Here is a 16,501-nt window from a genome sequence, read left to right as displayed (position 1 = left end):
TCATTGCAGATTACGTACATGCCAACTTTCTGAAACAAAACAGTTTTAAGTTACTGGAATGTCAAAAAGTGTCAGAACCAGTTTAATGTGTGGTAAACGCTGTTTTCCTATTCTTAGATAACCAAGTGTCTATATCCACCCCCCCACCAAGACTCTCATAGGCTGAGAAACATAAAAAGAATTCAATTGGGAAACGTTAGTGAGTTTGAAAGGGCAGGAATGTGAGGTCTATGCTAATTGGAATCACTGATATTAATATTGATGAAAATAGCAAGCAACATTTGAGAAGTTATAGCAGCAATACAGGCCTGTTCCTGTCTGGCTTCTCAGGTGATTTTCTAAAATGGGTATTTTGAGTATGTTTCAGTCTCTACATAATCTAAAATTACTAAAGGTCAAAGGTGTATTCATTTCAGTACCAATTCTTTTTCCAGAGGAAGACTTGGTTAATTTGTTTTTTAATGGCTTTAACCTTTGTGACGGTCGTAGGTTGTTCCTCCACAAATTCCAGACATCTCCAAGGGAGGCTCTGTGCAACTTAGTGGGATAACAACATACAAATCTTGGGCATAGTTAGTTACTGGCTGAGGACTGTGAGCTGTCGCACTTCTCCAGACCCTGCAAGTCATTTGGCTTTTACCTTCTGCGTGATTGTTCCTTGGCTTTCCATAACGTTTTGCCCAGGCCCTTCTGACTGAGACCACAGAACGGGGGTCTAGGCTCTGAAAACTGTATTTCCACACGCTGCTTCTCTTTTGAAAGCTGAAGGAAAAACCCACACATCGTCTTGAAAAATAGATTGTTAAAAAACAGATGGAAGTAAACTACATGCAGAAGTTAAGAAAGCTTAGGCCTGAACTTCCCAGGTCTATAGAAAAGAGAAGATGTTACACAGCTATGAAGTAAGCTTCCCCTTGTCTGCAGGCTGTCTCTGCCTCATGCCCTGTGAGGACATTCTTCCAGAGTTTTGGGGAGAAAACCCACTACATATAATTAGGGGGAGCATGATGACCATACTGGAAAGAATAAATAACTGATAACCTAAGTAGTGAAATGAACAATGCTCCTTTGTGAGCAGTAGTTTGTTGTAACACCACCTTCTCTTGTTTTCAGGTGTGGCTTGATCTTTTGAAGCCTGTTATAAAACAGATTAGAAGTAAGTACTTCCTTGCTGTTGTTTGTTTTGTTGGTCTGAGAGTACCTGAATAAACGAAGACTCTGTCAGTTGGGGTCTTTATCTTCTCAACTTTCTTCACTGAATTTTGTTTCGATTATTTTTTATTTCTGGTCTGTCCTCTGTCCTTCAAAGATGTATTGTGCATGCTATGAAGTTATGTCACGTGAACATATGAAGGGCCTGACCCAGTAGGAGACACAAATTTAGTAAGTCATTAGAAGAGACAGCAATGGAGGAAACAGTTTTTTAGGGAAAAAAAAAAAGCATGTAGTAAAAGAAGGATTAAAGGAAGCACACATTGCTGAACGGTAACATTAATCAGCATAAGAGAAGAAGAACAGAAAGACATTATTGCTGGGAAGGAGCTAGTAAATATGTTACAGCTCTCTGGGACATTGCTGCAGAGCTTGGAGCTGTCTGAGACCAAGAGGAGGAAACAGCTGGGTTAGGGGCACCAGGGAATGTTATGGTGGGTGGAGGGAGCCAAAAGGAATTTGTAAATAGCCATCAGCTCTGGGAAGAGTAGAAGTGAACAGGAAAGATCTCAGTGATTTTGTTTCTCTGTCAAATATCAGCAAAGCTCTTCATTTATTGAGCTTTGCCATTGAGATTAAGTATTCCTAGGTGCTCTTCTGGTCATATTAGTCTGAGTATATATGCTCTGGCACCTCTCCCTCTCACGAGAGAGATGCATTGCTCCTTTTGTCACTGGTCATACCTGTAGGAGTCAGAACAAACGTGCTGCTGTTAAAACAGAAGTAGTAATTTGCTAGTGGACTTGAAAAATAGAGTGTATTTTAGCTCCCTCCTGTTCTAAAACAAGAAAATAGACATACATCATAGATTTTATTGGATCAACTGATGTAATTACTAAAAACATACTTGGTTTTGGCAGAGTATCCCTCTACCAAGCTACTGTTATCTTTTATTGTGTGTAAATTTTATTGTGCCGTCTCTAAATATCCAAATACTAACAAAGGGCAGGCGGTTAGCATGTATGTATGCACTACAGGTCCCATGAATCATCCCTTGTACATCTTTCTGCGTAATAAAATTTGGTTGGCATGTTACTGATGTTCACTAACTTCCTTTGACATTTCCCTAGGACCGAAGCACGTTGTTGTAAAATTTGTGGTAAAATTCTTCCCACCTGACCATGCTCAGCTGCAGGAAGAACTGACAAGGTAAGTCGCTGCATGACTTTTTTTTTTTTTTTTTTTTTTTTAATTAAATCTCTGGTGGACAGAGGAGAGAACATGGAATTTGAGATGACTGGGTGAGGATAAATAGCTGCTTCTTAGAATTAGCTTGATGTTATTTGCCCCAACCTTGAATTCACCTGAAAAATAGACCCTAAGATTCTGTTGCAGTCTGTGTTGAGAGGTTCTGCAAAGTGCAGCAGTCCTTTGCCTTCTTGGATTTGTGACTTTGAGAGAGCTTTGCTTACCTCAAGAGAAGGCAGTTCCCCAACAGAGTTCTCAAAACCCCTTTGGCAGTGGTGTTGGAAGGGACCTGACTAAGGCACATCCTAAGGGAGACAGTAAATATGTATATGAAAGACCTACATTTTCCATTCTGATTCAGTATTTTCACTGTTAGTTTTTACTTTCTATCTTTCCACCGAATGAAGTCCTCTTTTACAAAGAGCTCTTGTGTCCTTATGACCTGCTTTATGAAGAATGAAGTCCACTTTCCTGGTATTCTGTGTTTATCTCTGTCTTGTTTTATTTTAGTAATAGAGCAATGGAATGGAAAGAAAGAAATGATTGATATCTCTTGCTAGCCTGGACAGAGAAAAGTAGAAAAGTGGGATGGGGAGAAGGAATATTTTCTTGAAAGACTGAGTAAAAACAATACAGGGATGAATGAAAACTCACAATGGGATGTTATGAATGATACATTTCTGGTTTTGAATAGATATTCTGCATATCAGTTGCTTAGTATGTGAACTGTAAATTGATTTTTGGTCATCTCTTTCTGTACCTGGAGATGTGTGTCTGAATCCTAATGACTTTTTTTGTTAGATTTTAAGATGTGTATGCTAGGGAACTTGAATATATGTACACAGCAGGGTGGAGGATATGAAAACATATCCACAGGGAACAGCTTCATCATTTAGAGAAGCAGAGAATACAACACTTTTGTGCTCTGTTCTTCTACTAGGCTGAATTTTGTATGGGTAGGCAGATGTCTGCAGGTTTCAAAAGTACATTATTTAGATCTGCTATATTATTTTTCATACTGTGTATATTTCCATACTTCTCAAATCAGCTTGCCCTTTTCATTTGATTTACCTACATCTCCTTATTCAGAAACTGACTATTCAAATGAGAGCTTTTCACCCAACCTATTAAAATCTACTCTTATTATAAACTGTTGAGATACTAGTATGAGATCTCCAGAGGAATTGCCGTCTTTGGAGAGCTTGTTAAGGTGTCTAGCTAGTTCAGGTTTCATACCAGCTGTAGGAGAAATGCTTACTGCTAGGTCGCTTTTTTCTAGGGAAGAATTTAATGCTGAGTGGAACTAAGCAATTTCAATTCCTGTTGAAGCTAGAAAAAATTTAAATGTTGAAATAAGGTTGTGGACCTGTGATGCCTTTGCACTTAAGCTCTCTATGTAGAGTTGCCCTACATGGTTGAGATGGTTTGGAAGTGAGTATGTTAAAGATGGCTGGTGCACAGGTGATGTGGGCAATAGGGCTACAAAAATATTGGACCTAGCTGGAGTTGTTTGATCGAGATCTTGCTCCTCATTTCCAGGTGAGTGCCAAGGTGGAAGTTTAGAGTTCTCAGTGTGTTCTGCAAGAACTAACTGATAACTCTAAATCACTGGTTTATCTGGCATTTCTTCATAGTTACAAGGAGCTCCATTATCTAGTGCTGCTTGCTGTGTGGTTGCTGAGCACTTAATAGCTGTCACATTTGCTTCCACTGTCATATCGCTTCCAGATCTCATTGCTCTGGTTCCAAGGGAGGGAGGGAGAGAGAAAAAGAGAAATGTCTTGGTTCTGCAAAGCAGCCACTGTGTAAGACTCTAACCGCTGTAATACAGTATCTGTAATGTTTTGTTTGGCCTCTAAACTTGGGAAATTCAGGTCACTTCTGCAGATTCCAAAAAGTGAAAGGAACATGTATGCAAAACCAGAGTTGACATTGGAATATTTTCTTCTCTTTACCTCACACTTTGTGTAACTCTGTTCACTTTTATTTTGCAGGTACCTATTTGCATTGCAAGTGAAGCAGGACCTGGCACAGGGAAGGCTAACCTGTAATGATACCAGCACTGCCCTCTTAGTCTCGCACATAGTACAGTGTAAGTTCCATTTTTTTTTCTTCTTTCAAGAGTATAAACAGGATGAGTAGTTGGACATGCTTTGCTGGATTACCTATTAGAAGCTGCTGTAGGCACAGATTTAAGCCATATGTACAATTTCTTGTATTTCTGTGTAATGGCATTCAAATACAGATAATTTATTCTTTCAAATAAAGAAGAGCTCCTGGACACTGGATTTGCATTTTTAAAGCACTGCATTTGATGGTCTGCCTAGGATCATTTAAAAAGCAAACTTTGCAGGCAGTGGCAAACAGGTTGAATTCTTCTGAATTCCTGTTTTATTATACTTTGTATTGTGACAGCAGAGCATTCAAATTCCTGGAGATCTGTATGCTGTCTACAGAATGTAGTAAATAAACATGCTTAGAATGCCAAACTAAATCACAGTCCCAAGAGGAAAGTGATAGGGAATTAAAAAACAACAACAAATTTTAAGCTTTTTTTTTTTTTAATTCCAAAGTATGCACAGTAAGACTGTTCAGTAGAATTAACATTACTTTGTTCATCACATCAAAGCTTCTTTTAGCTTCCAGATAACTTGAAAGGCAGCATACATTTTCCATTTCAAGACTTTATAGATACTGATCTTGAGAATAACATTAGGAAAAACCACTTAGTAGCATGTATCATGGTCGTAAATAGACTATTGTTTTGAATGGTCATTGTACAATTCAGTATTGCGTATTTCCACTGAACTGCTGTTCTATGGAAACTGCAATCAGCAAAGATGTTCAGAAGCTCTTTAGTGATGAATAGATTAATCTCATGATCCTTTGTCGTAGTCTATTTGAGTGTTAGGGCAGTTTCTCATCAATTGCTGTTGGAAAGGCAGATATTGCATGGTTTTCTGTTTGCCGTGGTCGTCATTGCCCAGTGTGACTGAGTAGCAATAACAAGCTATACAACAGCCTCTGTGAAAATTTGTATTCCTCATACCATCTTAAAACTTGAGTATTTTTGCAGCACAGACTTGGGGAAAAAATAAATCCTTGTCTAGCAAGCTTTTTGTGTCTTTTAGTTTTTCCCATTACGGTATCCAGCACACCAACAGTCGTTCTTTCCTCTGTTAAGCTAGTTCTAACTTCCTTTCCTCTCAGGAAAAAAAGTCTTTATCATTTAGCAGAAATTAAGTGTCACTCGTTACACTGCATTCTAGCAGGGTGAGTTTTCCGACTAAATGTCTGTGCACCAAAGAAAGATATTGGGGACAGGACACTCTAATGCATGTGTCTCTCTACGTTTGAGGTGTTGCTTCATGACCTTCTTCTCTTGAGTTCTTATACTTCATATGCATTATTTTCCTTATGATTTCTACTTAGGTCTTATTTCATGTCTTACTCATCTCTTACTAAGTTCTTCACTGAACCATCTACAGCCCTGGTGTCTGAACTGCTCAGAGCACAACTGCTAGCTTGTTTTCCCAAAGCAACAGCATAAGATCTCCTTTCACCTTTACAAGCTGTCTCTTTCCCTTTCCCTTCTCCCCACAGTCAAACTCAAGTTTTGTTCAGTGTTGTTGTGATTTAGCCCCACTCATGACCAAGCTACACAGTTTTTTGCTCACTCTCCCCACCCTTTGAGGGAATGGGGGAGAGAAAATATAACAAAGAGCTCAAGGTTTGAGATAAGGACAGGGAGAGATCATTCAAGTTACCCTAATGGGCAAAACAGACTCCGCTTGAGGAAAACTACTTCAATTTATTAATAATAAAATCAAAGCAGGATAATGAGAGAGAACAAAAACAACTTCCCTCTACCCCTCCCTGTTCCCAGGCTTAACTTCAAATTATCTCTACCTCCTTCCACCACCCCAAGCAGCACAATGGGGAATCGGGAATGGGGGTTATGGTTAGTTCATCACATGTTGTTTTCTGCTGCTCCTTCCGCCTCAGCAGAACTCCTCACATTTCTTCCCAGCCTCAATGTGGAATCCCTCCCACGGACTACAGTCCTTCATGAACTGCTCTGGCGTGGGTTGTTTTTCCAGGAGGTGCAGTCCTTCAGGAACAGGCTGCCCCAGCACGGGCCCTCCACGGACCACAGCCTCCTTCAGGCATCTGCCTGCCCCGGCGTGGGGTCCTCCACGGGCTGCAGGTGGATCTCTGCTCCTCCGTGGGCCTCCATGGGCTGCAGGGGGACAGCCGGCTTCGCCATGGGCTGCACCATGGGCTGCAGGGGAATCTTGGCCAGGAGCAGCATTGCTCCTCCCCCTCCTTCTTCACTGACCTTGGTGTCTGCAGCCATTCCTCTCACAAGAAATTCTTCACAATCGGCTCAGGCAGACGCCTCTCAGGTTCTCCTCACATCTCATCTCCTCTCCACTTCTTGTTGCTGGGCCAAGTTGGGCCCAGACGGCCGCCCGGCGGGAGGCCAGAGGGTGAGGGCCAGAAGGCTCGCATCTCCCCCTCTCTGCCCCTGCTTCTGCTTCTTCACTTCTTTTTCTTTTTTCTTTTTCTTTTTTTTTTTTCCCTTTCCCCCTTCTTAAATACATTGTCACAGAGGCATTATCACTGTCACCAATTGGCTCGCAGCAGCAGGTCTACCCTAGACCCAGCTGAGTCCACCGGACGAAGGGGAAACTTCTAGCAGTTTCTTGCAGAAGCTGCCACTGTAGCCCCCCCTGCTACATAAAACCAGCATAAGTGCTTTTTTTTCAAAATTCCTCTGTTATACACCTGGCCATTCCCCCGACACACCTGTACAGCCTGGCAGGAAGCATTCATTTCAACGTGTGCAAAAATGGCAGATCACCACCATTGCTCTTATGCTGCTGAGATGCATTATACTGTGGGATTAAGTAATTTTCCTCAGTTGCTGAAAATGATCATGGTGCATTTGAAATCCTTCTAGTTCTTTGTCCTCTTCACCTATGAGCTTGAGGTATAGAGCAATTCTGAACAGGGATTTTAGGAATCAAGTAGTACTCTCCTTATGGAGAGAGTAAGATACTTCTGTACTGAAAAATTGAGTTTTTCCATTGTGTCAGAGGGAGAGAGGTGAGAGATTCATCATGCAGAAGAGAGACAGTGTTCGCAGAATCTGCCGTTTTGGACAGAGAGATGTTGTGCCTCATGGTGCATCTGCAGTGCTGCTTCCCCTCACCATCTCCTGACTGCAAGCTGGGCAGTTTTTTTGCTGTTTATGATTTTTCCCCTCTCCCTTTTTTGTGAAACAGTGCTTGCTAGAAACCTCTACTAGAAGTTTGTGACTGCCTCATTTTCTCATTAACATTTTTCTGTGAAATTTTTCACTGATAAGAGGCTGTAGCTATATCTTACCCACATGGCTGTCTCTTGTATTTATTTTCTCTCCGGCTAATGATTCAGTAGTTAAAAAAATATTACATATTTGTCTGCAACAAAAAATTAAACCAGACAGCTGATAAGAATAATGATATCAAAGTGGAAAGATTGAGAATGCAAGATGTTAAGTATTGTATGTCTTATCGATGCTCTGCCTATGAGCGGTTTCCATGGGGGATATCTAATTCCAGGAGGCCCTTGTATAATGTATACAAGCTTATGTCAATGTTATATAGATTTATATGAAATCATAATATGACAGCAAATAGGTTTCTGTTAAGTTAGCATGTATATTACAGAATGAAATTTGTATGTGAAACGTTCTATTTTAAAATACCTTAAAAGCATTGTAAAAAGTGTTAGAAGTGAGAGGACACTTTGATACTGCAAATGATGCAGTAAAGTGAGTGTGTGAAGTAAGAAGATGGAGTGATTAAAGGAAAAGAGCTGAAATATAAAGCATTAAGCATATCAGAATACAGTGTGGTGTAATGCCCTTGCAAGATAAGAGAAAAGGGAGCATCAGTATTTGGGGGTACTGGTGGATGAAAAGCCGGACATGAGCTGGCAGTGTGTGCTCACAGTCCAGAGGGCCAAACGCATCCTGGGCTGCATCAAAAGAAGCGTGGCCAGCAGGTTGAGGGAGGTGATTCTGTCCCTCTACTCTGCTCTCGTGAGACCCCACCTGGAGTACTGCGTCCAGCTCGGGAGCCCCCAACATAAGAAGGACGTGGACTTGTTGGAGTGAGTCCAGGGGAGGCCATGAAGATGATCAGAGGAGCACCTCTCCTATGAGGACAGGCTGAGAGAGTTGGGGTTGTTCAGCCTGGAGAAGAGAGTAGGCTGTAGGGAGACCTTATAGCAGTCTTCCAGTACCTGAAGGGGGACTACAGGAAAGATGAGGACAAACTCTTTAGCAGGGCCTGTTGTGAAAGGACGAGGAGTAATGGTTTCAAAATAGAGGGAGGTAGATTCAGACTGGACATCAGGAAGAAATGTTTTACACTGAGGGTGGTGGAACACTGGAACAGGTTGCCCAGAGAGGTGGTGGATGCCCCATCCCTGGAAATGTTCAAGGCCAGGTTGGAGGGGGCTCTGAGCAACCTGATCTGGTTGGAGATGTCCCTGGTCCTTGCAGGGGGTTTGGACTAGATGACCTTTGAAAAGGTCCCTTCCAACCCAAACCATTCTATGATTCTGTTATCAGTGGAAATCAGTCTTTGGCTAAAACACATGAGAAGATTTTAAGGAAGAGTTATATGTGAGGCTGATAATACTTGAAATATAAGTCTCTCTCATTCTAGAGGGAGTGCTACTAGAAAGACATTTAAGGTGGAAAAGGAGGGCTAAGGAGAGAAGGAAAAGCTGTTGCGTACAAGGTCAGAGAGAACAAATTCAGAAGTAACTTGAAAGCCAGGAGGACAATTTTGATAACAGATTTGCAGCTGATAAATGCAGAGAACATTATAGAAATCATGCAGAGGCAAAATAAGAGTCTTCTGTACTCTTGACTCTGAAGAAAGCCCTACAGAAGGTGGTTTAAGTCCATCCGTGTACAAGGACGTTCAGGGTATGAACTGCATTTTAAAGTGTCAAGGCTCGAATTATTTGAAGTGTTGCAGACCTAGGTGGGCTTATGGCTTCATTAAAGAAGAGAAACTTGCCTTTCATTTGGGTTAGGGTTAAAAATGGACCCTAAAGGTTTTTGATGCTAGAGCAAGTAAAACGAATGAGGGAGCTGTTTCTGAGATGGAGACAAAAGCGACATTTTTAAAAGGAGAATTCTCAAAGATTCGGTAGTATTTCTGCTGCCTCATGGAATGATTCAGAACAGATGGGATGAGGGAGTGGGTGGAAATCAGACAGTCTCAGTTATCAACTCTTTTCCACCTCTAACCTCCAAAGTATAAAAAGTCGTGTGGCTGCAGGCAATTTGGCTTGAAAGGTTACTGCTCTGTCATTCATAGGTGCTTTGGTCCTCATCTTCCCTGAAACAGCCTGTAAGGTTATTGCTTCTGCTCCACATTTGCAGTTACATCTGAAACTTCTCTTTTTTTCTAAACCAGCTTATTTTGATCAGAACTGGATTAAAGGATCATTTACATGGGTGGAACTGAGGTGAGGATGAGGCAAGGATCTGAGCTTGGGTCTGTGACATCTTAGGTCAGCTGTGCAACAACGTGTCTGACTGCAACCTGGATTTAATTTGAGGGCACTGTATTTTAATTTCACTGACGTTATTAAGGTAGCAGCCTTTGTTGTAGTGTGGTTTCTATTATTCCAGCAGGTTTGCAGGCAGAGGCTGCTACGCTGTTCAGTGTAAAAGCTAACAGCAAGATTTTCAGAGGCATTCCAAGAATAGCAGACAAAAAGATAGTAATCTGGCACCCACGCATAGATTGCCAGCCCCTTCCCCCCGTCCCCTCCACTCCCCCTCCCACCAAAAAAAAAAAAGAAAAAAAAAAATCTCACTGAATGGGCTGCAAAATGGAAGGTGGGTGTGACATACTGTTGCACACACGATATTGAATAACTGCAGCAGATGGGAGCAACTTTGAGGAGGAGGGAGACAGCATGTGTCTGAAGCTGCTGCAGAATTAGAGGAAGACAAATGTTTCATAACCCCATGAGGTGGAATACGTGCCTGCGTTCAAACAAGCAAACAAACCACCTCGCTTCAGATTTTCCCCTGAAGATTACGGTGTGGGACATGGGCCTGGGGAGGAAGCTTGTGCTTGGCTGCTCCAGGGAAAGGCACCTGAGCACCACCGTGCGTGTGAGAGAGATGGATGAGTTCTGCTGAATTAGCGCTGTCCTCCCTGTCACCTCCCGCAGCTTATCCTGCACACAAGTCAAGGGAGCACTGTGATGGCTTCATTTGTTCAGTTGACATCCAAAAGCTACTTGATTGTGGTGGATGGGCGAAATCCTTGCGCTTCTTCTCACGAATCAGACGCTAACACAGAGGGGAAGGGAGAATTGTACGGACGATAACATAGTAGGAATCTGAATCATGAAACTATAGCACAGCTTGCAAGAAATTATAGTTGCTTCTCAGCCCTCTTCCCAACCGTCTGCACCTTTTGGATTGCCCAGATAATTCAGATTTAATGCAATGTTTTAATAGATTTTTCTTAAAATTCTGTATAGCTGAGATTGGAGATTTTGATGAAACCATAGATCGTGAACACTTAGCGAAGAACAAGTATATACCTCAGCAAGAAGCACTAGAAGACAAAATAATGGAATTTCACCGTAATCACATGTAAGACCTTTTTATTGTTGTTATTGGCCTTCTTTTTCTTTAGAGTAGCTCTAACTGTAAATATATGCTAGATCATAAGTACAAAAGAGATTTGGACCCCTGAGTTTCTCAAAGGTTACTTCTTAAAAAAGTTTTGATGAATTTCCTGAAGGTTACTCCTGCTTTTCTCCTGTCATCATAACAAGATGTTTAAAGAACAATTTATTTTGATACTCATTCAAGCATGCCATTATTTTACAGTCTATTTCATACAAAATGCTTCACTGGTGATTTTGTGCGTGCAGGTATGATTGCAAATGATGACTGATCAGTCAGGCACTTCTGACAGCAGTCTTTTTTATTTCAAGGACATTGAATGTTGCTTTTTCACCTTTCCATGCTGTATTTAGAGATGAGTGAAGAAGAACTTTAATGGTAATTTTAGGAAAAGCACAAAGTGCTTGGAGAATTCAGGATTTGGGGGAATAGGGTTCAAGATGGTGATGTAAACTGTTATCCTAAGGCCTGGAGAAAAGACTAGTAGTAAGAAGATGTCTAAAAGAATTACAGATAAGGCATGGAAAGGTTTGCGTTTTTTTTGCTGTCGAGAACACTTTAAGACTTGAACACTTTCATTTTGAGTTATATCGAATTAGATAAGAGTGGTAGGGAGTTCTATGGCAGTAAGAATCAAAACTTCTGCATAATTTTGTCATCATTAATGTAGTGCTTATGGGTTCCCAACATTTATGTTAGAGTTCTTCATGTCTTCTGATTTACTTCATTTTGGTATTGCATTGACTTTTACAGTGATCAACATCCTTACACTCTTCTGCTTATGATTTTTTTTTTTTTTTTTTAGGCATATAGGAGGTTTTTCCAATGGAAAATACAAAGAGAGGTAGTGAATTCAGTTAAAGTTAATGGTTCAAAATCTAGCTGTGTCAGGTATCTCGGAATTGGAGCAATCAAAATTTATAATGGACTGTAAAATCTGTGGATTCTTTCATATTGATTTAGACTAAGATAAAGTTGTTCTAGCTGATATAAATCTGGGGATGTAGAAAAACTGTACAGATATTATACCTCTGACAGCTTTCAGTCTCTTTGTTGAAATGTCTCTTTGTTCTCTAGAGGACCTGTTGATCTCTATTAAAAGATGTGAAGAATTTGTGTGTACTCTGTTTTCTTTCTCAAGGGGACAGACACCAGCAGAGTCTGACTTCCAGCTTTTGGAGATTGCCCGTCGACTGGAGATGTATGGAATACGCTTGCATCCAGCCAAGGACAGGGAAGGGACAAAAATCAACCTGGCTGTTGCCAACACAGGCATTCTGGTGTTTCAGGTTAGAGCTGCTCAGGACATGACTTTGTACTTTATAAAGCAGAGAGATTTCTTATAGCAATAAGAATTCAGGACCTCAGCCATATCTAAAATAATTTGGTTGGGAAAAATCAGGAAGTTCCAAATTTTTCTAAAAATTATCTTAAGCCTTTTATAGCTGCATGAGGTCCTTAACTTCCAGGGACTCTTACGTTGTTTGCATGCACAGGGTAGAACTCCATCTGCAGCCACAATGTGCTGTTCAAGATGCAAACTGATCCACAGCTCACAATTTGCGAGCTGGTCGTGCTGACACCTCCTGCATATAGGAGCAGGTAGGTCTTGCAGGCACGGTGCATAACAAATGGGTGTGAAGCAGGGACAAATAAAACAACAGACAACTGGAGTACATGGAGAAGGACGTAGGAAGGGATTGTAAGCTCTCCGTAGCGTTATTTTGTCAGAGTTTTCACAATTTTCTAGATCAACCTTGGCCATTCTATCTTTACTGAATCTATGAATCTTACTTCTTCCCCTAGAAGATCCAGAGCACTTTCCTTATATGTCTTTCCTCTCCTACTCCAGTCAGCCTAGTAAATGTTTGTGAAGCATCATTAGTACTTTTATAAAATTCTTGTTCTGCAGTTCCCCTTAGGTAAATAACAAATCGGGCTTTTAGCAGTTGTGAAGGTACAGGTAGTCAGCTGGTGTAAACTGCTTTCACTTCAGATGAATTCATGTCTACTATCATCCAAAATGCTACTTACCTCACTATGTATTAAAAACAGTAAGTAAACTGCTCTTTAAAATGTCCATTTTTACAGTTGTCGAAAAAGACTATTCATTTTGACTATTCGACTAGTGTTTCCAACCTTACTTTGAATCCCTTTTATAAACAAAAACAACAGGAACAAACAAACCCAGAAATATGTCTGACCCAAATGCTCTGAAATCTAAAAAAGAATTTAAAAATAATAATAATTTAAAAAAACCTTACTCAACTAAATGGGTTGCTAGTAAAACCCCAAAACTGAAGCATAGCTTGAAGTATGAGAACAGCAGGATGTTGTTAGAAATGCACATAACTCAAATAATTGTATGTTCAGGCCCTTCTCCAGCTCCCCCGCAGTATTTTCATCAGCTTAATTAATAGATTGTAAAGCCTGATAAATTAAGGCTGTCTTACAGCTTAAAGTATGTGTCCACACAAAACAGCATGGACCTCACTGAGTCCCAGCATCCTTCCGTAAAGATGTAGCTGCTGGTTGAAGGCCCAAGGCCTGATTTGTACAGCTCTAAAACTCAGTCATCTCTTCTTGTCCTGATGCATTTTGGACTTCCAGAACAGGGTTCTTCTGAATTTTCAGAAAAACTTGGAAATTTTGCTGGATCAAGCTCCAAGATTGAAATGCTGAAAAGGAAGTCAGACTCTGACCTGCTGGAGTCTGCTCAGCAGTTGGCATCTGTCAGTAGGCTTAGAGCTTCCTTCAAGTACTTCACAGGGCAAGAGCCTTAAGTTCATCTTTTTATTTTTGATGTAACTGAGGGAAACTGAAATATGAAGACCTCATTAGAATAACCTGAAGGAAAAGGTTCCTTCACAAATGGCATAAGCAGTACTCAGACAGACTTATTTTAAAGCTTGCCATTTATTTAGAAATTGGTGTCAGTGCTGCTGAATATTCTAAGGGAGATTAATTATGTGAATCTTAGACAGCAGATTGACTTAGCAGAGATCATCACACTGTCATTACTCCTACATCCGTCTGGTGACGGCGCCCAAATCAACGTGGGTTTCTGCGTTTAGCAATCCTGTAGTAACTCTCTGAAACTTCCATGCTGTGGGCATGTTTGTATCGAAGTCTTTACTGAACAAACTACTGTAATGAATATTTTAAAAGAATACCTCCATTAGCTTCTAACACAAATTAAGAACAAGACTTCTAGGGACTAGAGGCTAATAATGCAGTGGCTGGGAATTGTAGTATTTTGAAGATAGTTTCTCTGAGGCTTCCTATTTCCTTCTGGTTTTTACTTGCTTTTTTGGGAGTCATTTTGTGAGTTCAGAGACAAGTGATTTATTTAGGTTCCTTTTACTTCTGTTGCTCCCTATGAAATTTCAAAATGCCCGTGGTATTTTGCACTTCCAATACAAAACTTTCAATTACTGGGTTTTTTTCCCCCTCAGTTAAGTGATATTTAAAGGAGTTTATTTTGCCCTGTAGACAGACAAAGAGGACAGAAATCTACCCCATCAAAGTGAGGTGACACTGTTAGGTGTCTGGATTCCCTGTATTCTCTGTAGCTGACAGAAAAGAGAAGGAGACACCTCTGGAGGTGACTTAATCCACTGAAAATCAGAGTCTGCATAGCGGATCAAGATATTTGGGCAAAAGCTGGGCCACCCTGTTTTGTGCAGTGACACTAGGTCAGGTACTTTCACATCAACTCAGTATACCTAATCCTGTAAATATGCAAGAGTTTGACCATGAGTATCTGCCTTCAGTCACAGCACTGGATTCTTATGGTTCACAATATCAGAGGATGAATCATAAGAAATACCGTCATTTCAAGTGGAGTGAATAGCTGATTAATTTATGGCAAGCTTTCTTTAGTGGGTTAGATTTCTCCATTCAGATCTGGAATGCTTAAACTCTGCTGGCTTTGTTCTCTGTAGGGTCACACCAAGATCAATGCCTTCAACTGGGCTAAGGTTCGAAAGCTGAGCTTCAAGAGGAAACGTTTTCTTATCAAACTACGGCCTGATGTGAATGTAAGTCCTTGGCAGGAACTGATGAAGTTGACAAAAGGTTTGTCGTAGTTTACCCTCAGTTGCGGCCAGGCTACGCAGTCTCTCTCTGACTCCCCCCACCCTCCCAGAGAACAGGGGAAGACGATATAAGAAAAACGGCTCGAGGTTTGAGATAAGGATGGGGAGAAATCCTTAATCCTTTGCCCATTACGGGCAAAACAGTCTCAGCTTGGGGAAAACTATTCATTTATTACTAAAACTAGCAGGAGAATGAGACAGGGAACAATATAACCTCCCCCCACCCCTCCCTCTTCCCAAGCTTAACATTATCTCTACTACCTTCACCCCCGACACAGCACAGCGGGGGGGAGAGGGAATGGGGGTTTACAGTCAGTCCATCACATGTTGTTTCACGCCACTGCTTCATCGTCGGGGGAAGAACTCCTCACATTCCTTCCCTGCTCCTTCATGGGGTCACTCCCACGCACCAGTCCTTCGTGAAACTGTTCCGGTGTGGGTCATCTCTTCCATGGGGTGCAGTCTCTCCAGAACAGCTGCTCCAGCACGGCCCCTCCACAGGCCACAGCCTCCTTCAGGTATCCACCTCCCCCAGTGTGGGGTCCTTCATGGGCTGCAGGTGGATCTCTGCTCCTCTGTGGACCTCCATGGGCTGCAGGGGGACAACCTGCTCCACCATGGTCGTCACCACAGGCTGCAGGGGAATCTTGGCCAGGAGCAGCATTACTCCTCCCCCTCCTTCTTCACTGACCTTGGCATCTGCAGCCGTTCCTCTCACAAGAAAAATTCTTCACAACAGGCTGGCAGACCCCTCTCAGGATCTTTTTACATCTCATTCACATCTCATCTCTCCATTTCTTGCAGCTGGGCCGAGTTGGGCCCAGACGGCCGCCTGACAGGAGGCCAGAGGGTGAGGCCTGCAAGGCCCACAAGGCTCATGCCTTCCCCTCTCTGCCCCCGCTCAGCTGCTTCACATCTTCTCAACCTTTTTTTTTTTTTTTCCTGTTTTCCCCTACTTAAATACGTTATCGCAGAGGCGTTACCATGGGACATTCTGCTACCAATTGGCTCGGCCTTGGCCAGCAGCAGGTCCGCCCTAGGCCCGGCCGAGTCCACTGAACAAAGGGGAGCAACTTCTAGTAGTTTCCTACAGAAGCTACCACCTTAGCCCCCCCCAAACAAAACCAGAACAAGGTTATTTGGTAAATTTCTACTCACAGATCAAGCATATGTTTTTATCACCTCATGAAGATTTTTTTTTTTTAATTAATTGTTTGTGTTCACTGTTGGTACTGCACACATCAACCTGGCATCTCAGGTGAGCAGTCCCAGCAAAGGAGATGTAAAC

General features: G+C 41.7%; 1 protein-coding gene across 5 annotated transcripts in view; it reads left to right on the top strand.

Moving 5' to 3' along the window:
* The window catches only part of FARP1 (FERM, ARH/RhoGEF and pleckstrin domain protein 1), a 217,377-nt gene that overhangs the window by 150,596 nt on the left and 50,280 nt on the right, over positions 1-16,501 (top strand). For all 5 annotated transcript variants that reach the window (XM_086771247.1, XM_086771262.1, XM_086771254.1 and 2 more), the window contains 6 exons: positions 1,114-1,156; positions 2,283-2,361; positions 4,395-4,492; positions 10,966-11,080; positions 12,258-12,405; positions 15,061-15,156. In XM_086771247.1, the coding sequence (XP_086627373.1) occupies positions 1,114-1,156; positions 2,283-2,361; positions 4,395-4,492; positions 10,966-11,080; positions 12,258-12,405; positions 15,061-15,156 (579 nt within the window). The remainder of the gene's footprint in view (positions 1-1,113; positions 1,157-2,282; positions 2,362-4,394; positions 4,493-10,965; positions 11,081-12,257; positions 12,406-15,060; positions 15,157-16,501) is intronic.

This window comes from Chlamydotis macqueenii, chromosome 1 (genome assembly GCF_036417535.1).
Source record: "Chlamydotis macqueenii isolate bChlMac1 chromosome 1, bChlMac1.mat, whole genome shotgun sequence".
Classification (NCBI taxonomy): Eukaryota; Metazoa; Chordata; class Aves; order Otidiformes; family Otididae; genus Chlamydotis; species Chlamydotis macqueenii.
The sequence above is the reverse complement of the archived record's forward strand: the minus strand, read 5'-3'. Positions and strand labels throughout refer to the sequence as shown.